The sequence below is a fragment of the Serinus canaria genome, chromosome 5, assembly GCF_022539315.1.
Source record: "Serinus canaria isolate serCan28SL12 chromosome 5, serCan2020, whole genome shotgun sequence".
Lineage (NCBI taxonomy): Eukaryota > Metazoa > Chordata > Aves > Passeriformes > Fringillidae > Serinus > Serinus canaria.
The window spans coordinates 39264764-39286040 of NC_066319.1; the positions used below are offsets into that span (position 1 = coordinate 39264764).

General features: G+C 45.3%; 3 protein-coding genes across 9 annotated transcripts in view; 2 read left to right on the forward strand and 1 right to left on the reverse strand.

Annotated features, from left to right (window-relative positions):
* The window catches only part of AREL1 (apoptosis resistant E3 ubiquitin protein ligase 1), a 24457-nt gene extending 20481 nt beyond the window's left edge, over positions 1 to 3976 (reverse strand). For 2 of the 3 annotated variants that reach the window (XR_007777646.1, XM_018907404.3), the window contains exon 1: positions 3882 to 3976. The gene's annotated coding sequence lies outside the window, so the exon portion shown is untranslated. The other variant, XM_050974751.1, reaches the window with a different exon arrangement.
* Positions 3960 to 10587, forward strand: FCF1 (FCF1 rRNA-processing protein). Its single transcript, XM_009101886.4, has 8 exons — positions 3960 to 4035; positions 4125 to 4192; positions 4342 to 4413; positions 4675 to 4823; positions 5236 to 5308; positions 5654 to 5741; positions 6202 to 6296; positions 8383 to 10587. Exons 1-8 carry the CDS (start codon positions 4033 to 4035, stop codon positions 8429 to 8431), a joined length of 597 nt encoding a protein of 198 aa, XP_009100134.1. The 5' UTR covers positions 3960 to 4032; the 3' UTR covers positions 8432 to 10587.
* A 2897-nt stretch (positions 10588 to 13484) lies between these two features.
* The window catches only part of YLPM1 (YLP motif containing 1), a 35648-nt gene continuing 27855 nt past the window's right edge, over positions 13485 to 21277 (forward strand). For all 5 annotated transcript variants that reach the window (XR_007777651.1, XM_030239880.2, XM_050974845.1 and 2 more), the window contains exons 1-3: positions 13485 to 14516; positions 19522 to 19758; positions 20666 to 20860. Coding sequence is in view for 4 of the 5 variants with exons in the window: in XM_030239880.2 (XP_030095740.2) it covers positions 13485 to 14516; positions 19522 to 19758; positions 20666 to 20860 (1464 nt within the window). In the remaining variant the exon portion in view is untranslated. The remainder of the gene's footprint in view (positions 14517 to 19521; positions 19759 to 20665; positions 20861 to 21277) is intronic.

Consider the following 21277-nt stretch of genomic DNA (forward strand, 5'->3'; position numbering starts at 1 on the left):
TGTTCTGAATTCTTGAACCACAAAGCAAACTAGATTTTGGGTTTGGTACTGTTGTTTTAGGTATTCAGGAAACTGAAATCCTTATAAGGGATTTCAGCTTCAGCAGCACTATCCACTAAATTACAGTTTACTGTCAGGATTGAGATAAAAGAAATTAAAATTTAACAGCAAGGATTGACGCAGCCCACAAAAACCAGGACACATGCCAGAAGAAACACCACAGAGCCTACACAATCATTATCTGCTCATTCAGAGCACAGATTACCTAAAGGAATGAGAATGGAAAAAACAGAGCCAGGCTCACCAAGGCAGCTGTCTGTTAAGATAGTCACCTCTTCTGGGGATGTGATGTGCTCCTCCCGCCTGCCATGCCACCACCTCAGCTGTCACTTCTTCCTTAGTTCCCCCTCCTCTGCCTTCCTCTTCAGATGGCTGTTATTTCCCTCCATGCCAATAATCATACAGATTTGGCTGCCTTTGCACACTTTTACTAAGCTAACACACATGAAAATCAACTAGTAAACCTGTCCAGAGTTTTTTCCCTGTGCTGCAGAAACAGCCAGATTTTCACATCTTTTTCTCACCCACGTCTCAAGGAAAGTCCCACCCACTCATCTATTTTCCTCCTTCCTCTACTTTTCCTCACTGCAACAGTGTTGCAGTCCCCAGGGCATAAATTCTAATTCTCCTCCTAGGTAAAGCCTAGGAGTTATGAGTTTTCTAAACTCATACATTTCTGTGTGTTAAGGACCACAGACCTAGCAATTTCCTTGGTATTTCAGTTATTTCACAGTACATATCCAAGATGTGCTACAAATGACTGGTTGAAGCTCTGCTCCATCCTGGCCTGCCTGCGTAAGGTGTGTGACTGCTCCCCACACAGCTGGGGAATTTCACAGAAACTTATCAATATTAGGAATCTACAAGATCTCCCTCCAGCATCTTCCAGAACCAGTCTCTTCACACCACAAAAAACCCACGAAGCTGCCTCTGTGGGTTCATCTACTCAAGCTATTTTTGCTTCACTCCACAACTCCTTCCCTTCTGTGAGACACACCATAGGTCACACAGCCTCTCTTTCAAGCACAGAAAGATCCATCATTTAAACTTCACAGTTTTTTAAGTCTATTGGAACCTGAATCTCTTGATCTGGTTTGCAGAATTTTTGAACTTGCTGGACACATCAGTTATCTCAGTTATGTTAATTAATCAGCATAGCAACTTGTCATTTTATTATCCCTACATGACGTGGTAAAAAAGACACCAACTCAGGGGGTCACCTGAGATGAAGTGGCTGTTATACAATCAACTTCCTTCCAGCTTACTCACTGCCAGCAGCTTTAAGGGTGCTCTTGCAGCTGGAAGACAGTGAGGTAAAGAACCTAGCTGCAAGTAGGTGGTATCCAAGATACACTGCCACTCACTTAGCAGAATGCAGATGTGAATTAAAATGGTATCTGTGCTAAGGACTGCTGGGTAAAAATCTGGGAAATAAATTAAGAAAAGTGGCAATATAAGGTGCCATCATAGCTAGGCTGGAAAAAAAGGTGCTGAATTATCCAACAGGTCTTGGAAATCTTGATCCAAGAACAGAGCAAGTGATGGTCTCCTGCCACCTGCAGGGAAAATGGGGATTTGAAAGCTTCACCTTCGTTTGACTCAAGGAGAGGTACTGGCATAATCAGGGTGGACAGCATGGAATCATAAAACAAACTGCATTAGTGCCATTGCTTCCTCAAGTCAGCATGGAAAGGAAGTTCAGTAATTGGAATACATTTAGTTTGTGTTACTGCTGCTGTTGAAGCCAGAGGAACACAGAGCAGAGCACCAGAAGGGAGCACAAGTGTAACACCCACAAAAGGAACTGCGACATAGTAATGGCACATTCATGTGGCTACAGCTACAAAACCAGCTAGGGGCACCATATACAGAACAGATGTACTGAGCTCCTAGGAAATCTGCTGTGCCTCTTGATTTTATTTGGTGCACTGATAAATTGCCATTCTTCTCTTAACAACAAGCCTTTAATTTTGTTTTAAAGCCTTTTTGCAGGTTAATACTACCTCATCCAATCAAGATAAGAGAACCATTTATCTCTGAGCAGAATCTCCCTAATCCATGTGCACAAATGTCCACCACAAATGGCATGTTTGTCTCATGCCACGCGCAGATGACTATTCTCTAGTGAAAGAGACAGTATTTTCTTACTTAAAAGGAGTATTTTCCTTACCTCTTAAGGAAAGCAGGCACAAACCAACAAACAGGAATGCCCATGAGAACCTAACTTTAAAATACATTCACGGAAAACCAAAAAGTCAGCACAAAAAGCACTAAGCAGGATCCAGTATCAGCTGTCAAGGACAAAAGCTGCATCAATGGTCAGTGTCTACACAAAAGAGTCATTCTCTTAGTAGGGACCGAATTTGTCATATGCATTTACATACAAGCTATATAAAACAGCCGCAACAGGAAAACAAACAAACAAAAAAGAGACTTCTGTCAACCGCTTAAATCTAAGGCCTTTTCATTGCAAATGAACCACCAGCAGCGCTGTCAGCTCCTCCTGTTCTCAAACACAGCAAGACAGCCAGATGGCAACTTTCAGGCAGTCTCATCCTGACCCCAAATCTGATTCCTGAGCCAGGACAAAATTCAGCCACTTGCCATGCTGCACATCAGTGGGGAAAGCAGATCACCCCCCTCTTCCTCAATTATTTATCTTCCCAAACCACTGAGGGTCGGTTGAACAGCATAATGAGAGCTCTACCTACTGTATTTCCTCAACCAACAGTTAAGCTAGGTGTGATCACTCAGGTGGAAAGCTCAGCTGTGGTTTTCCTAATAAATACAGTTTTTCTTTCAATCTCATTTTCTTTCTCATTGTCAGAGCATCAATCACAGTTCTACAGAGGTCACCACTCCTGAGAGAACAAAAATCTTGAGTGATTCCTCACTGGCTGCTTTTTCTGACCAGCACATCAGATAAAAACGATTGTATTTGGAAGATACCAACAGCTACAAGATCTCACTAATCCTAGAAGCTTTCATGAGAAAGGCCTTTCTTTCTCCCTTCCCTGCACAGGGCACAAAAAACCAAGTACCCCGGACCAGCCCGAGAACTTGGAGAACATTTCTGTTCGTGTGCAGAAAAGACATTTTGCAGACTACATCATTATGGCTGCATAAAGTACAGCTAACATTATGCTCATTCGCTAAGACTTCTGATCACAAATATAGGTAAGATCTAAAGATAATGACAACCCACTGCTTTTCATTAAGAAGTTCATAAGCCAGAACGTAACAACAGCACTACCACACTAGCTCTTAAAAAACCAAAACAGTCCAGCAAGCTCAAGTGAGTGGGCTGAAGAACTGCGTACCGTCCCGGCTCTGCTGAACAGAGAACAAGACGGGGAGGAGAGCGATTGGTGTGCTGCGGCTTCCCCTCCAGCCCGCGGCAGCGGTGGGCTCGGCGGGGCCACCAATCTCCACGGTCCTTCCAGAGGCGCCAGCTCGCCCCCACCTACCGGCGTGCCCCCTGTGCCCCGCAGCGCCGCGCAGACGGCCAGCCTAAGCCGAAGTGAAGAGCCGGAGGCCGCCGCCTGGTAGGCAGAGCCGGCCCTTCGCGCTCGCCGGGAGCCCCGGCCCTGCCCGGCCCCGCCGCGTCCCTCCCGAAGCCATCCGCGCCGACTGCGCGGGGCCCCCGCCGCGGTTGTACCAGGCCGACCGCGGGTGCTCCGGGCCGGCAGCGGGGCCGTCACCCCGGGGGACGCCCGTCGCGACGGGGCGGCAGGGCTGCGGCTGCAGCTCCCTCGCCCCGGGAGCCCGTTCCCCGCGCCAGGGCCCGAGGCGGCGGGGAGGGAACGCGCTACTGCTGTTACCGTGGTCTCCGACGACGACCGCGAGCCCGCTGTCGCCGCCCCGCGCCGCCGCTGCCCGGCGCTGGCAGTCGGAGATGACGCGCTCCCGGGGCGGGGCCCGGTGACGCACAAGGGACGCGGCGGTGGCGGCGGCGGGGCCGGCTGGGTCAGCATGGTGAGCCGGGAGCGGGCCGGGGAGCGGGGGTCGGGCTGGGATTGGCTCCGTCCTTAGCTCATCGCGGCTGTGTGTCCGTGTCCTTGCAGGGGAAGCAGAAGAAGGCGCGGAAGTACGCGGTCATGAAGCGCATGATCAGCCTCCGGGATGAGCGCCTGTGAGTGTGGCTGCGGCTGGGCCCGGGCTCGCTGGAGCGCCCTCGTGTCCCGCTCGGGAGGCGCGGGAGGAGGTCCCGGCCCAGGTCTCTCCGCCGCCGGTAGCTCCTCCTCATCGCTGTACCCCAGTAATACCTGTGTTTCTTTGCAGTAAAGAGAAGGATCGCTTAAAAGCCCCTGTGAAGAAGAAGGAGGACCCGAGTGCCATCAAAGAGCGGGAGGTGTAAGTGCTGCCGGAGCACTGGGGAGGGAGAGGAGGAAGGAGGGAGGGCAGGCCACACTGCAGGCTGGAGCTGAGGGTGTTTCTGACTGATACTGTCAGAAGAAGAAGTGGCACCCCAAACCGAAGGATTGTGTTTGGGAGGCAGCAGGAGGCCTGATGAGTTTTTCTGCTCATTACCCTTCTTTCATTCTATGTAAGTTGTAGGGTTGGATGTGATGTTATGTGCAATTCACTGATTTGAATTCTTTGTCTTCCTGGCAGGCCCCAGCATCCTTCTTGCTTGTTCTTCCAATATAATACACAGCTGGGCCCCCCTTACCACATCCTGGTTGACACTAATTTCATCAACTTCTCCATCAAGGCCAAACTGGACCTAGTGCAGTCGATGATGGACTGTCTCTATGCCAAGTGTGAGTTTCTGCACCACTCACAGCTTCTTCAGACCACACAGTGACAGTGTGCTCATAACATGCTTTGTCAGCCTCATGCCACAATCTGAGAATAACAGAAATCTTGCCAAAAGAATATGTGCTATAATCATGGAGCTGTGGTAACCCTGGCAATGTCTCTGGTTTCAGTCAAGTAACAGTTTTAAAATGCTAATCTCAGCAAAGGTAGAATACTAATAACTTAAAAATCTAAAATTACCATGGCATGATTAAACTTGGTGGTTCTACATTTCATCACCTTGCAACATTATCAGTTGTCACTGTAAGTAATACATGATAGAACTCCATGATGTTTCTAGGGCATGTGGGCAGTATGTAGGGATCTGGGAATAAATACTGCTTTGTTTTAATGTGGGCTTTTTTTTGCATTTAGGTATTCCATGTATCACAGATTGTGTAATGGGTGAAATTGAAAAGTTAGGACAGAAGTACCGTGTGGCATTAAGGTAGGTGCAGGGTATTCTTCTCTGTTTCTAGAACTTAATTCTTTAATATAATAAATGAAAAACATTTGCTGTGACTGGTGCTCCTGCACTAGAGGGTGGTTAGGTTGTTGCAGGGTCCTGAACTTGGTACTAAGAAATACTTGGCCTATAATAACAAGACAAACTGCATTGGGTTTTTTTGCAGGTCATTTCACTTGACCTTTGTCTGCCATTTACTCCATCCCTTCATCCTTTATTTTGAGAAAAGTGTTCTGTATATCCCAGAAAGGGGTGTTCTTGTTCCTCCATACTGTGTTACTGTACTCTGGTCTGATTGCTGTGATGCTGCTTTTTATGTCCCGACAGAATTGCCAAGGACCCTCGGTTTGAACGCTTGCCATGTATGCACAAAGGAACCTATGCTGATGACTGCTTGGTGCAGAGGGTCACTCAGGTATTCCCCTTCTGACGTCTTCTGTGCCATGCTAACATACTAAAAATTCCTGAACCCTCCTAATTACTGACTGACTTAAATTTCCCACAGAGTAACTATAAAATCTCCCCAAGGGGCATTTTCAGTTCTAACACAAGTTTATTTGATGCAAGGTATCATGTTCCCTGAGCATTCTTGTTGTATAGGACAGCATCAGGAAGCACTTAGGATGGGAATGCTGTCAGCTTGAAAGGGTGGACAGAGTTTCAGAGATTTCTTGAGTCTATTTTGATGGGCAGAAGGATGTTATTAGTCTACTGTGGAATTCTGTACAAGTCCTGGAAATGCCTTGCTAAGGACTCTCAGCCTCCTTTTGTTCAGTTGTGTTCAGTGAGCTCACTAAATAGGAACGTTTGGTCAGCCATGACTCCTTTCTGGGGTTCACTGGTGTTGAATCTGACTTGCCTTCTGTTTTTTGCAGCACAAATGTTACATTGTGGCCACAGTGGATAAAGAGCTCAAGCGGAGAATACGAAAAATCCCTGGAGTGCCCATAATGTATATTTCCAGGCACAGGTAAGGGCCCCCTGACAGGAAGGAATCCTGCCCAGTGCAGTCCTTGTCTGACAGGGACTCTGTCACCACGTACTTCTCTCCTTCATTGTCTGTAGTGCAGGTTGCAGTAAAGGGCCTGGTGTTTACAAAGAAGTACAGCTATTGCTGGGAAGAGACTGGTCACAGACCCATTTTTATTGCATGTTCACTTGTCTTTATCTGAAGAAGTGATTTCCTTGAGGCCAGTGTTTCCATAGATCAGTTTTGCTTTCCAGCAGCAGCAGGACTACCAGATAAATACATTCTACAGGCTCTTGAAGAAAAGAACCATTCCTGTTCCATATTCTATTTAGTAGCTTTGTGTACCCTCAGCTGAGAGACTGAATTAGCTTCTTAACTAAAAACCAAACCAACTCAGAAGGATACTAGTGCAGCATGTTGGAAATTAGGAGCTTGATTGCTATAGATATGTGGAGTTTTAACTGATCTGTAATTAGAATGTGGCTCAAAAGATTTTTCTCTCGAAACACCTTTTCTCCTTATTCACTGTGGCCATGAACTTTTGGAAAAGGCTGCCAAGGGTGGTGACAGAGTCACCATCCCTAGGGTGCTCAAGAAATAACTGTACATGGCACTTAGTGCCATGGTCTAGTTCTCAGGGTGATATTCAGCCAAAGGCTGGACTCAGTGATCTTGGAGGTCTTTTCCAGTCGAAATGATTCTGTGAATTATAAGTCAAATGTCTAAAGGTTTATTTTCTGTGGTGATCCTCTCTTAAATCCTAAATCAGATCTTACAAAACTGCAGGGTTTTTCCTTCTCTGGAGATGGTGAGTTTTTGAGATGTCTGATTGCTGAGTTTAAGGTGAGAAATAACAGCAACCTTATGAAGACTTTTTACTTTCAGAAGTAATATTTTTCTTCCTGGGGATCTGAGCTGCAGATAGAAAGGCAACAAGTGACTATTCAGTTTACCTGTAAGCCTGTTGCTGCATGGGTGTCACAAATGAATGATTTAGTCCACTTGAAGAATCACTGTCAAAGGTACACTAGCAAAAGCAGCTTTTAGTATGAGATTGTAGCAGTGTGACTTTTAACAGAGCTTAATGGCAAGGTTCATTCTGTTACTACATGGATTAAAGATACAAAGGAAAATTGACTTAAAGTCACTTTAGAATGTGGAAACCAGAAGTGCAAAGGATGAGTTACAAGGTTCAGTAAGGATCTTGCTTTCCAAACTCCCGAGGGCATCCAGGTGCAGCTGCATCCAATCTTAGTCCCAGACTTGGTCAACAGTCTCTGTCTTAATTAGATTTTGGAAGCGCTTAATCATTGACTAATTTAACATTTATAAAGTGATTCAGTAGGGTTTACTACAATTATAACAGTGACTTAATTATATTTTCAGGAAGCAATATTCATACTATACTCAGTAAAAAGTATTTCAGCTGACTCACATGCTTGCACACTGACATAGACGTATAAGTAAATGTATAAAAGAACCAGTTAAAAATTCCTCTCAGCTTCAGTGAAACAAATGGGATGTCTCTGCATTTCTCAACAGGCAAGGCTTGAGTGATGGTCCTTCAACCATCTCAGCCTTGAGACCGAGAGCCTTTCTGCTCAGAGAGAGGTGCTGGTGCAGCCCATGGCAGTCCAGGAAAACTCTAAGGGCCTCACTTAAGACCACTGCTTATAGGGTCACAAGATGATTGCTTTTAGTCAGGCATAAATTTTATGTCTTGGCCATAATCCAGTTTTGTAACTACTAGAGTTTTCAAAACTCTGGTAACATTGCTACCATTCCACTGAGGCCACGACTTAGATAGGATTGTCAGAGGATGACTGGCAATCTCATCCTTCACCATAGACCAGCAACAGGAGTTCCCAGTACAGTCAGTGCTGTTCTCACCTCAGTCATGCAAGGCTTCCTGGTATGCTCAAGGGATGCTTCACCACCTAACTCATTACACAAAGGCCAAGGCCTAGCAGGGATCCTTGAGGTGGTAGTGCAGTCCTGAGGAGGAAGAGGGGGTAGATTCACCACCACAGTGGGGAGGGGAGTAATGTGGAGTAGGTTGTCTTCATAAGTTTTCCTTCTTTCTCAGGTACAATATTGAGAGGATGCCAGATGATTATGGAGCTCCTCGATTCTAACCTGTCCAGTCAAGCCATCAGTGCCCAGACTGTGAGCCAGGATAAGGGTCCTTCTGATTCTACCCTCCTCCTTTGTTCTTTTATTGGAACTCTGCTCATAGGACTGTGGATAACACCAAACTGACTTCTTAACCTTGTTTTTCTAAGAAAAAACTATTTTGAAGAGTCTGGTTTCATTCGTCTGTCCTCTGCCTTGGTCTGGTTACCTACAGCTGGGAGAAGCATATGGAAAACAGAGGGTAGCAGCACCAAGAATGTGCCTAGCTCTGCATCGGCACCATTGGAAAACATTATTTCAGCATTCTGAATTAAATACTGATGATGCAACTCTGAGAATGAAAAACCAGAAGAGATTTTAAAAGTTTCTTACTGCTGCACCTGGAGTATACCCGAGACAGGTATTCCTTTGAGAAGCTACCTCACACCTGTTCAGTCAAATCAGAATCTTCATTCTGCAGAAAAGACATCAGATCTGCACCAGTTGGTGGCTTTCCATGGAAAAGCAGTTTAGATTTTAATTCAGAATTGATAGGTTTTTATTCAACTGCACAGTTAATGAAGTTTGTTTAAGTGTCCTCTCAAAATGCTCTTTCTGTACTTGGTTAGCTGGCAGCCCAGTCCTTTTCTTGCATTTAGAGTGGTGGAGAGCAGGGCAGGCTTGGGTCAGGACAAGTCTTTCACTCCTGTTTGTTTGGGTCCTATACACCTCAAAGCCTTATCACTTTTGGTATGTATCAGAGACAAGAAGGAAAGTGTCTAATGGGCAAAGGTATTAATGTGGGATGGGAGCACAGTTGTTGTGGAGGAATAAGAACAATGGTTGCAGATAAAGAGTCTTCCAGAGACCTGCAGAATTTGTTGCAGGGAAGAAAGTGGTTAGGGAGGGAGGGAAAAGGAATTATTAAACCACATGAAGAAATGTAGGGGGAAAAGTATTTCAAAGCCATAACTCAGCATTCTCCTATGTCCTCCATTATTCCTTCATTTTCAGCAATATAATTTGCTCTTAGGATCTCTGCTGTGTGGTGAGCAAAAGGTCACCAGGAGCCAACATGCCAAAGCACACTTCCTGGCCAAAATGCTGGATCTGTAGTACAGGAGAAGACTGAAAATTTATATTCTTGGTATAATTAAGAAAATTTCCAAACCATAAGAGCTTTATCCTGTAGTCCCTTACACTGGTTTGGCTACAGAGGTAGCCACAAAGGCCAAGAGCATCCTTGCCTGTATCAGAAATACTGTGGCCAGCAGGACCAGGGAAGTGATCCTCCCCCTGTACTTAGTGCTAGTGAGGCTGCACCTTGAGTCCTGTGTTTAGTTCTGGGTCCCTCATTACAAGACAAGACATTGAGGTGCTGGAGCACGTCCAGAGAAGGGCAGTGGAGTTGGGGAAGGGCCTGGAGCACAAGTCTGATGAGCAGCAGCTGAGGGAGCTGGCATTTAGTCAGGAGAAAAGAAGGCTCAGGGGAGACCTTTTCACTCTCTACAACTACCTGAAAGGAGGGTGTAGCCAGGTGGGCGTTGGTCTCTTCTCCCAGATAACAGGCGACAGGATGAGAGGAAATGCCCTCAAGTTGTGCCATGGGTATTGGCACAACTTGATATTGGGAAAAAATTCTTCACTGAAAAGGTGGTCAAGCACTGGAGCAGGATGCCTAGGGAAGTGGTAGAATTACTGGGCCTTGAAATGTTAAAGTGTGGATGTGGTGCTTAGAGACATGGTTTAGTGGTGGATTTGGCAGTGCTGTGTTGATAGCTGGACTCAATGACCTTGGAGGTCTCTTCCAACCTTAACAATTCCATAATAGCTGAACTTAGCTGTCTGTATGCTGGACAGGATAGCACGCAGTGAAGATAATTTCCTGTCTTTGGGAAGTGCTCTGACATCCTGGTAACTTCCTTTCTAGCACCATACCTCTACAGATACTGCAGGAAACTTGGGGAACACATCAGACCTTCTTCTCGTGCTATCTCTGCTTGTTGCAGGCTCACCTATTAAACATCCCTGAAATAACAGCATACTGACACTTTGAAAATTTAGCACCTTCCAGGCTATCACAATCAAAATTAATTTTTTCCACCTCTAGCCAGGAAGAAAGTAGCCAACAATGGAGAGATTTTACAGTTAGTATATAATACATACGTTTCAAAAATAATATCCTTAGTTTTGTTCTCTCAATCCAATCCGTATTTCTTTAAGCTAATGATCGTATATTGTCATGAACAATCGAAGCCCATGTTTAGTCAAGTGAGGACTGAGAAACAGTTGTGGGATTAGATCTCTGTAACTTGCTTTTCAGAATAATTCTGAAAAATTATTAAGAAGTTGAAAGACTTCTTTGAGTCAGTAGTTAACTAGGCTTGTTCGAGGGCAAATAACTTCACTTGAATTAACCTAAATGGAAGGAGACTGGAGAAGAAAGAAGAAAGGAATGGACACTTAGGGTAACATTTGAAAATAGTCTGACACAGAAGAGGTCAAAGGCATAGCAGCCTGATGAATTTGGGGAACATATACCTGCCAGCAGAATGCCTTTTGCAGGGACTTCATGAGAGTATATGTATTTAGCATGAACAATGGGTAGGCACCAAACTAAATGTGCTCATTTAGTGAAATCTTTTATTCCTTTTACTCTGCCTTGTTTTAGTAAAAGGAGGAGGAATCTGGAATAGGTATAGTGCAATTGCAAAAGATGTGTTAGGAGGGTTGGAAGATGAGCAGAAGAAAGTATTGGCAGTGAGCACACTCATCAGGAAATTTTCATTAATTGAGTATAATTGGGAAGACAAAAAACTTGGCTATTAACTTGAAGAGTCTGGTCAGAAGATAAATAGGACAGGAGAGGACCACCTGAATGATGGGGTGCTTCTCCTGCAATGCCAGACAACCTGTGTACCAAACACTTGGTTCAGAGGAAAATGTTTACTCCACGCACACAGTGGGATCCCAGTGTCTGATCCAACTTACAGTATGTCACAGGAGAAAAGATCATTGTCACAGGAAAGAGTTTGGTAAACTAGAATATTTTGATGTTCCTACAAATGCAGAACTCTGTCAGTCCAAACCATAAGAGAAATTCCTTCCTGACTCAACTATGGCAGTTGGTTTAAACCTGCACAGACTTAGATATCCGATGCTTGCAGTGTTTCTTAGTAATTAAAGAATTCAGCCTCCCTGCTAATATCCTGTCCCCTGATGTAGCCAGTTTCCATTGCTTCAGAAGACCAAGAACCACATAAAAAAAATCTGAGCGTATACAAAGAATGGTAGAAAATAATTTCTACTCCTTTCTGGAGCCACCAGAAGGTTTAAGATTACTACAGTCTTACCAGATTAAGAAATTTAAGCTGCTGATCCAAGATGTGACACTGGTTAATTGAGGGTAACTAAATGTGGTATAGTAGTGTTTAGAAGCAGAAAGAACATGAGCTGTTTAAAAAAAAAATTAACCCAAACCAACATGATGGCACCCTTTAATGTTACAGACTGAACAGAATAAAATAATAAAAATACCATATTCTGAATAGAAGAATCAGAGGGCATAATGTGAGCTTCACAGGGTTGCTATTTTGGTAAGATTGGGTAAAGCCAGTGTATCTTGTCTGGTGGGAGTCAACTGTACTGCAGCCCAAACCAGATTTGAATATTGAAAAAGCATCTGTCAAGTTTTTTGGAAGTTACATTTTGGCTTCCACAATGTAAGCTGGAAAGCAGTTCCCCTGAGAGTATTTAGGTACATGTATTCCCTCTAAGGGAAGTAACAAGTCTCTTGACAATATTGAGTAACCACAACAAACAACAAAAATAGTAGGAGAGACCTGCCTGCAGGAAATAACTGTTAGGAAACTGATCACAAGAGACCTCCCATAGAGTGAATAGATCGGGAGGATAAATTAAAGGATGTTTGCAACAGGAATTCCCTATATTGGAAGGACAGGGTTTCAACAGCTTAGTGAATCAACTGGCCCATAGAACTCAGGTCTATAAATGTTAAGTACAATATAATGAACAGTAAGGTGAGGGCTAAAAATACAAATGCTATCTGAAAGTCATATTCACTGCAAGAGAAATCTGAACAGACCATCCTAAATAGAAAACGATCAATAATCACCTCTAAATGAAAAGAAGGGATACTAAAGAGTAGAAAAGGCAGTTCTGTAAATATTAAGATAGTTTTCTTAAAGATTTGGATCTCAGTTGAATTTAGTCAAATATTTTCTTGCAGATTCATGGTGTATCTCCTCTGTGGATTTCCTGAAATTTAACAAAAAATGAACATAAAGTCCAGCTTTTCCACCAGAGAGGATAAAGCTTCTTCTCTACCTAACAATGTGATTTTCTTGATATTTCTCCTGACTGAAAAGTTTTAGGACCTTTCCTCCACACCTGCCTTTCTCCATTGGCCAGGGATCCTTGATTCAGTAGGCGTGAACTAGAGACTGGACATGACAAAAATTGCTCGGGCTTCCTGTGTTTGTAGAGGAGAAGGAGCGGAGGCACCGCCGTGCCGCTGTGCCGTAGCCGCCAGGCTCCACTGCCCAGCTACTAGAATTCACACACGCACACGCCTCTGCCCTGCCACAGGAGGTCAGCACTTGGCAGAAGTCATTGCTAACTGCCTACAGAACGTATTTGTTTGTTTAACTCATGCTTCAGCGCGGGTAACCGAGGGCACCGACGCCGCCGCCCCAGGGACACCACGGCCCTCGGGAGCGCCGTGCCCGCTATACACGGCCTAGCTTACGGAGGGTCTGGCGGCACCCTACACACAACGGAAACCCCGGCGCCGGGCCCGCAGAGGCTCCCGTGTGTCGCCAGCCCCGTCCCGTCTCCTGCCCGGGGAGCGGGGCGGGCGCGATATGTCTGTCGCTCCGGGCTCGCCTCGGCCCCGCGCTGCAGTCCCGCAGCTGCCCGCTAGGCGGCGCTGCCACCAGCCCAGCGGGGCGCTCTGGCGCGGCGCTCACGCTCGACTGCCCGGCGGGGGCGGGGCCTCCCCGCGCAGGCGCCGTGCGCCGCCCGCCGCCGCGGCCTGTGTCCGCTCCGCGCTCCGCCATGTACCCGGCCTGGGGCTTGTACGGGGCGGCCGGGCACTACCCGCCGCCCCCCACCTCCATCCCGCCCCCGCCGCTGCCCATCCCTCCCCCCAGCGTGCCGCCTCCCGCCGTTCCGCCGATGCCGCTTCCCAGCTACCCGCCGCCGGGCCCCGCGCCCCCCGCCGCCGCTCCGCCGCCCGCCGGTTCCTCGGGGTTCCTGAGCCTGCAGGAGCAGCACCTGGCCCAGCTGCAGCAGCTCCAGCAGATGCACCAGAAGCAGCTGCAGTCCGTACTCTTGGGTCCCCCGCCGCCGCCGGGCCCGCCCCCGCCGGGGCTGCCGCCGCCGCCGCTGCCCGGCTCCTTCACCGACTGGCAGCAGCAGCCGCCGCCGGTGCCACCGGTGCCGCCGCCGGTGCGCAGCTACCAGAAGCAGTACGCCCACCGTGAGCCACCGCCTCGCAAGCCGCCCCCCGCGGCCCGGGACCGCGACGGGCAGGAGCCGCCGGGCGGGCACGGCGACTGGGGCGAGCCGGTGCCCGCCGAGCCGGTGCCCATGGACATGGAGCTGTCCTCACCGCCGCAGTCCCCGCAGGCCGGCGCCCAGCCCTACCTGCCCCCCGCCCAGCCCTACCTGCCGCCGCCCCAGACCGAGCCTTACCTGCCCCCCGCCCAGCCGCCCCCGGCCCAGTCCCCGCCGCTCCAGCCCTACCTGCCCCGGGCGCAGCCCTCCCAGCCGCCCCCCTCCTTTTCCGAGCCCCCGCCCTCCTACCTGGAGCCCCCGACGGCCACCGCCTCGCAGCCCTACCTGCCGCCTCCTGCCCAGGGCTACATGGCACATCCCCAGCCCTACCTGCTCTCCTCCCAGGCCTCTCCTTCCCAGCCCGCCCTGGCCCCCTCCATCCCTCCCCCGGTCAAGCCATCGCAGGCTCATTTCCCTCCGCCCCAGACGTCCTTGCCCCCGCCCGCCGCTGCCCAGCCGGAGGCCGCGCAAGGTGCCGCCAAGGAGGGCGGTGGCACGGAGCAGCCGGACCCCTCCACCATGACTCCCCAGGTAAGACCGCCCGGCTGGCAGCGGGGAGTCGCCAGGGCGGCAGTGGCCATGAGCCACTGGGTACTGGCTGTTGCAAAGGTCCCCGAGTAAGGGCAGTTAATAAACACACTATATTTGCATAATATTGAAAGGATTTGGACGCAATCCGTGGAAGTGTGGCACTGATTTATCCAGTGGTATTGGTAGGGATGTAACAAATTGTCATTTCTTGAGCGTGCTTTGGTCTCTGGAGAATGTATTCCAAAGTACAGCATGCGTGTCACCCGCCCCTAACCCCTGTTGGCTTTGTCTGGCCAGATGTGAGATACAGCAGTCTGTTTCCTTGATGCACATTGCGGGATGTCACTTGCTTTTGAGGGGTTGAGTTGCAGTTGTCTGCCTGATCAGTGTAGAATTGTGAGTATTTTAGTCTTATCACACACGGTTAAAGGTGCAGAAATGTTTCTGTTGCAGTACGTACTTGCCCTCTACTTAGACTTGATCCACATTTTGTGCTACACGTGCTTGATCTACCAGTATAAAATTGCATTGGGCATTGGAGGGAAGTGTTCTGAAATGCCTTGAAGTGAAAAATGTTACAGCTGTGTGATTTTTATGTGTACACTAGGGCCAAAACACTGCAAAATGTTTGTGTGCTTTACTTCCTAAATGAGACCAGTTCCAGTGAACTTGATGGGACCATTCATCTGCATTGTCAGGGACAATCCAGGCTTGAGGCTCAGCATGCACAGCAAGGCACATGTGTGGGGGCCCTCAGCTGTGTGCATGGGTCAGGCAGATTCACTGAGGCTTTGGCATGGGTTTAGAGTTATCTTATTGGGATCCACCTGCAAGAACAAAATTGAACTGCATACTTTGAAATTTCTTTATTTAAATCTATTTTTTTGGTAAATTGATCTTAAAGTTCTGATTTGAAGCTAGGTTTACAAAAATCCCATTGTGTCATATTGAAGTCACTGACACTTTAAATTTGCTGATTGCTGGGACATGCCATTTTTACAATGGTACCATATAGCCAATTACTGCCTGGCAAAGTAGTGCTTTCAGTTAATTTCACTTAATTTTATGAAGGTTTTGGACAGTACTAATTGATCTTTTACAGTGATAACAACAAGACTTAAAAAGACCTCAAAAAGTCATGCATAGAAAGTGGTGTTAATTTGGTTTTGAGTAAGCTTGTTGATTTCTTAAATTATTGAGGTCAATGATAAAATATTGATAAAATATCTCCAGAAGAGTTGCAAATAATTCTTTATTGTAGTGCATACATGGAAGCAGCAGAATACTGCTGAAGTTTACATTGTCTGGTTTAAGAGTGTTTATACAAACAGATTCTATCTTGAGTAGTTTGCTTGCTCTCATTCACAGTTCAGTTCAGTGTTAATTCAAAAGGAATATGATATTTTCCTGGTCATAACTTTGTTGTAACAGACTGATACAATTTTGGCTGTCATAGGCTGTAAAATGGGAGGATTTGGAGTAACAAGTTTTTACACTACAAGGAATAGGGAAAGCTAAGTGTAGTGATGCTTTCATGCCTTTTAATAATCTGAAAAGTCAAGTGAAGAAAAACAGTGTAATTTGTCATTTGTAGTATCCTATTAAGCCATTGTTTAGACTGGCAATTGAAAGCACTTATTTCTGTTTCTCATCCCACAGTAACAGTGGCTGCAGACAAATATATCAGTGTTTTTCTCTTAACTCAGAAGATATTATGCAATTTGCCATGAGTTGGTGTTTTATTATTTTCCTTTTCCGTCTAAGATACTGTTCTTTGCCTTGACAGTATCATGAGTTTAGTGTAGTTTCTTCCATGGGTATATAGTTGGATTAAATTGCTGGATTCTTGTCAAATCCAGTTAAAATAACTGTGGTGTTTCCTTAATGTTCCATCTGATACTTGTGCTGCTGTTTGTTTACGTATCACAGGCTGGGTAAGGTTGGAAGGGAGCACAGGGGGTCATCTGGTTCAGCCTCCCTGCTCAAGGAGGTTCATCCCAGAGCACGTGGCACAGGGCTGTGTATTCCAAACAGTTCTTGAATATCTTCTGTGAGAGAGACTCCACAGTCTTTCTGGGCAATCTGTTGCAGTGCTCAGTCGCCTACATGTAAAAAAATTCTTTCTCATATTCAGGTGGAACTTCCTATGCATCAGTTTCTGCCCATTGCCCCTTTCCTTGTTCCTTGGCATTACCAAGAAGAGCCTGGATCCTTCCTCTTGGCACCCTCCCTTCAGATACTTGTGTACATTGACGAGGTCCCCTCTCAGTTGTCTTCACATGGCTCAACAGTCCCAGTTCCCTCAGCCTGTTCTTATAAGAGAGAGATGCTCCACTCCCTTGGTTGTCTTCACTGCCCTCCACTCCTGGACTTGTTCCAGGAGTTCAAGTCTCTCTTGTGTTGAGGAGCCCAGAACTGGATGCAACACTTCAGGTGTGGCCTCACTAGGGCTGAGTAGAAGGGCAGGATCACTTCCCTCAACTTGCTGATACTCTTCCTGCTCCAAGAATGCATGGGTACATCTGGATCCATAAATATGCATTTACCTACATCTGTTAAAGCTACCTCAGCTTTACCCCTCACCATTTAACAGACTGCTACTCTCTTTGAACAGCTCCTTTGTTTTGTAGAGGATGCTAAACCAGTCTTTTGCAATTTTCACCTGGAAAGGGCATATTGTCCCCCAAAAAAGGTAGTATGTTATGGCCTAGGGTCACCTGTGTTAGCTTTGGAGTAGTCTTTTGGTGTGGACTTCACATTAACGTGTTGGGTGGTATGTCCTGTGGCCAGGAGCTGATAGTGGTGGTTTCAGTGTTCCTGTAAAATGCAACAGGCCTAGTCTCTTGGTCAGCCAGAGGTGGGAAAAGGCCTGTGTTGATGCTCATGTTTTCCATGGGCTTAAGGATTATAATTGGACTTGAAAGATAACAAGTTCAGTTGAATGACAAGTCATTGTGAGGAGGTGAGCACTCAATAACTGAATTCTTCATCATGAAACATTTTCTACTTCTGTTTTGTTACAACTAAGCTGTAAAGATCTACCTTTCTGCTTTTCTTACACTTCCCAGATAGCACAGTAAAAGATGTCATAGACTCATCTGCTGAAAATAATAGGTAATTATATTACCATAGCGCTGGAAAACCCATGTCATAATATGAGTTCTAACCCTATGTCCAGTTGGTGGAATAAGGGGGAAACAAGATGGATCTGTGGAGACAACAATTTTGTGGCAGTAGAACACGTCCCACCCATCATAGCATCTAGCACCATGATGACAAGTCACCTTATAGTGAGTGCCTTTTGAGATGGATAATTGAATCAGGCTTTGTATAGCTGGCAAAGTATGCTCCTCCCTTGAGTTGCACTTATTTCAGCATGTTGTTAAAGGTTTCTGACAGTCTGTGCTGCAGTGTGAATGCATATCTTCCACCCAAAACTATGGAACTTTTCTGAGACATATTCTTGTTAAAAAGATTCATGGCAGGAATAATTGCATGATCAATTTGAAGTCTGTGAAGCATAGTCTCTCATTTCATTGACCTAATTTCCAAGTTACAGAAGTTTGGTTTTTTTTAAAAAACAGCTCCATATTTGTGTTTTCTTCCAAGAGAAAACATCATTTCTGATCTGAGCGTGAGGTAGATTCCTAGCAAAAAGTTACTCTTCTAAACCTGTTTAAGATGGGCAGAGTGATTCACTTTTGAGAAATCTCATCAGACAGCACTTACTGCTTTGATGTTGTCACACTTTTATCTTGAAATGCCTGCATCTTTTGGGTTCTTTTCTGTTTCTGACTGGCCTTTGTATAGGTGTTTTTTCTTAACTGTTCATGCTTGGATGGAAAGGAAGAACAGAAGGTATAAAGGATGGAGATCAGTCACAGATTCTCAGAGGTAATAGAATTGAGAGCACAAGAATGGTTGCACTGGGTTAGACCAAAAATTAGAGTATTTTATCATTCTGTCTTTGATAGGGACTAAAAGCAGATTTTAAGAGAACAACTTGAAAATCAAGGGTATAACAGTACTTTCCTAGGATACAGGAGCTGCCTTAGCTGTAAATTGTGTATTTATTTTCAAAATATGTAGATTTTTCTGAGCTATGTCTTGAATCCACAAAATTTTAGCCCTTGGAGAGGTATCTGGTGGCACAAGACCATGTCAGGTGAAGAGTAGCCTCCCACAGATGTCTTTCTATTAATTTGATGCCTGATATACAGAACTGCTGGTTCTTATTCAGGCCTCTTTAAGATGCTACTGCTGAAGTGTTGTGATACTTTTCTCTAGTCTTTTGTTCTTTATGTTAGTGGCAGCTTACTTTTTGACGCTTCTGTCATCTGCCTTGAGTACTCTTAATTCTACCCTGAAATACTTAAAACTGGAAGTTTATTTTTTCTTAAATGGATCATTTTTTGGGATGCAACCATATCCACTTCCCTCTTTAGCTGTTGAATGACTCAGGATTAATGAGAGTTCAGATTATACATAATCTTCACTATATACTGGTTCTGATTCTTCTGTTTCCATAGCTTTGTTCAAACGTCTTTACCACAATTTCTCAGCTGTCATTTTCAGTCTACTTGATGTCTGTGTTGTCTGTCCATCCTCTTCATCTCTTCTGTACATGTCCTTCTTTTTCTCTTTACTGTAGTTCTTAGTTATAAAAAGCTCTAAAACCAATAAACACAGTACTTATAGCATGTCTGTATTAATTTTGCTTATTATTGCCTGTGCTCCACATTTTTGTTAGTATTGTTTGCTATTGTTATAGAATAGTAAGCTTGTTGGGGTAAAAAGTAAATTCTGTTGTGGGTTCTGTGCATCACATAATGGTTTATGAATTTTGATTTAATCTTCTGACATCCATTGCAATACTGTTGCTGAAGAAGTGAGTTTTTCCTCAAAACAATTTAAAAAACTTTTCCACAGTATGATTCTAGTAACCATCAGTAATGATTTTCTATTGTTTTTCTTGTGAAACTTAGAAAATCTACATCTATTACAGGAGCAGCAGCAATACTGGTACCAGCAGCACCTGCTTAGCCTGCAGCAAAGGGCAAAAGCCCATGCTCAGGGACAGCAGCAGATGAAAAGTCCAGTAGTGAAGGATGAGCAGAGATCAAAGTCTGAAGAAGAGAAAATGAGTGCTTCAGCTCAGCAGTCTGAACCTCCTGCTCTTAATGAATCCCTGCCTTCCGCATCCAAAGAAGACGAGTCTTCTCTTACATCCACTGAAACTCAGGTAAGGCTTTGTAGAGTGATGCCACTCCATTTGTGTCCTAGATGAGCCAAAACCCCAGGAAAATTAATGCCATCAAACGCTCTTGTATACTTTGTAACAATAACTAAATGTTGTGAAGCTGTCTTAAAAAAAAAATTGCTAAAGCTGCACCAATTAGAAAATACACTTCTTGTTTATAAAATTACATGTTCACCCACACGTGCACCAAGCAAGTCTGAGCTGACTCCCCCGCACCATCCACAATGTTGTCTGTGAGAACACCTCATGATATTGAAGTGCAGAATCAGGTAGGTACTGATAGCTGAGGAATGCTATATTTAAGACACTATTTCTTAATTTCTTTCTGGCACTTTGTGAATTCTGACTCCCCTTCTCTCTGTGTGTTAGAGTTGGTCTGAAAGCCAAGAATTTTGCACAGAGGTTTTTTTGTCAGCATGCTCAGTAACAGTTACGGTATAATAGATGGAGGTCATGATTGATGTTTGAACAGTATGTGCTCCCCTTTAACTTACAGCATGCAGGTTCCTACAAAGTGGCAGAAATAATGCACTTGGAGTTACTTTTCCTCATCATGAAAACCAGTTTCTCATTACATTTGCTGCGAGTGGCAGATAACAAATTTTCATTGATCTCTTTCCTCTCAGTAATTTCTTTATATATGAATAATTTAATTGCCATCAGCCTAACCTTTAGATTAGACTGTTCACGTTAAGAAAATACGTGTTCACACTCAGAAAAGGTGGGATAAAAATCAGCCTTCCAGAAGCTGTGGGTGGCTGGAGCACTGAAATAGAGTGATGAAGTAAGGAACAGTGAGAAAGTTCCTGTAAAATGTGTAGTGACCGAGTGGGTTTTTTTCTGACAGAAGCAACTTTCCTTTATTTATAGTATTTACCTTTTTCTGTAGCTCAATATTGAACCTCCTGATGACCCTGAGGAGGATTTGAGATTGCAGCAATTGCAAGCAGCAGCAGCTCAATGGCAGCAGCACCCCCATCAGCGGGTTGGGTTCCAGTATCAGAGAATAATGCAGAAGCACGCTCAGCTGCAGCAGATAGTACAGCAGTATCAACAGATCATGCAGCAGCCTCCACACTTAGAGGTGAGACACTAAGGAGGTGGTGTTTGATATACATCCTGGGTGACCCAGCACTCATAGTCTGCTGAAAAATACATAGTTAAATAATTTGTAATGGTTGGCTCATTTGTCTGGCTACTTTTTCTGCTTGGGTAGAAGTTTATGTCCCTTTTCCCTACTGTCACTCAACTTCAGAAGGAAAAAAGCATTGACAGATGGTGAAGCTTCAGTAGGATGAGAAATACGATATTTTACACTTCTTGTGAGATTTTTTTTGGATGTACCTAGGTGATACAGGAGTAGAGCTGAACACAATATTGAATTTACTCAGCTTTGAATGTTTTGCCCCTGAAGAAACAATTCAGAAATGTCAAGTAAACAGATAATTACACGGAGTAATTTGGAAGCTGCTCTTTTTACAAAAATAAATATGTATAATGA

Coding starts and splice junctions, on each gene's coding strand:
- FCF1 (XM_009101886.4), top strand. Junction 4,824..5,235: donor GGACTGTCTCTATGCCAAGT/GTGAGTTTCTGC, acceptor TTTTGCATTTAG/GTATTCCATGTATCACAGAT. Junction 6,297..8,382: donor ATGTATATTTCCAGGCACAG/GTAAGGGCCCCC, acceptor CTTCTTTCTCAG/GTACAATATTGAGAGGATGC.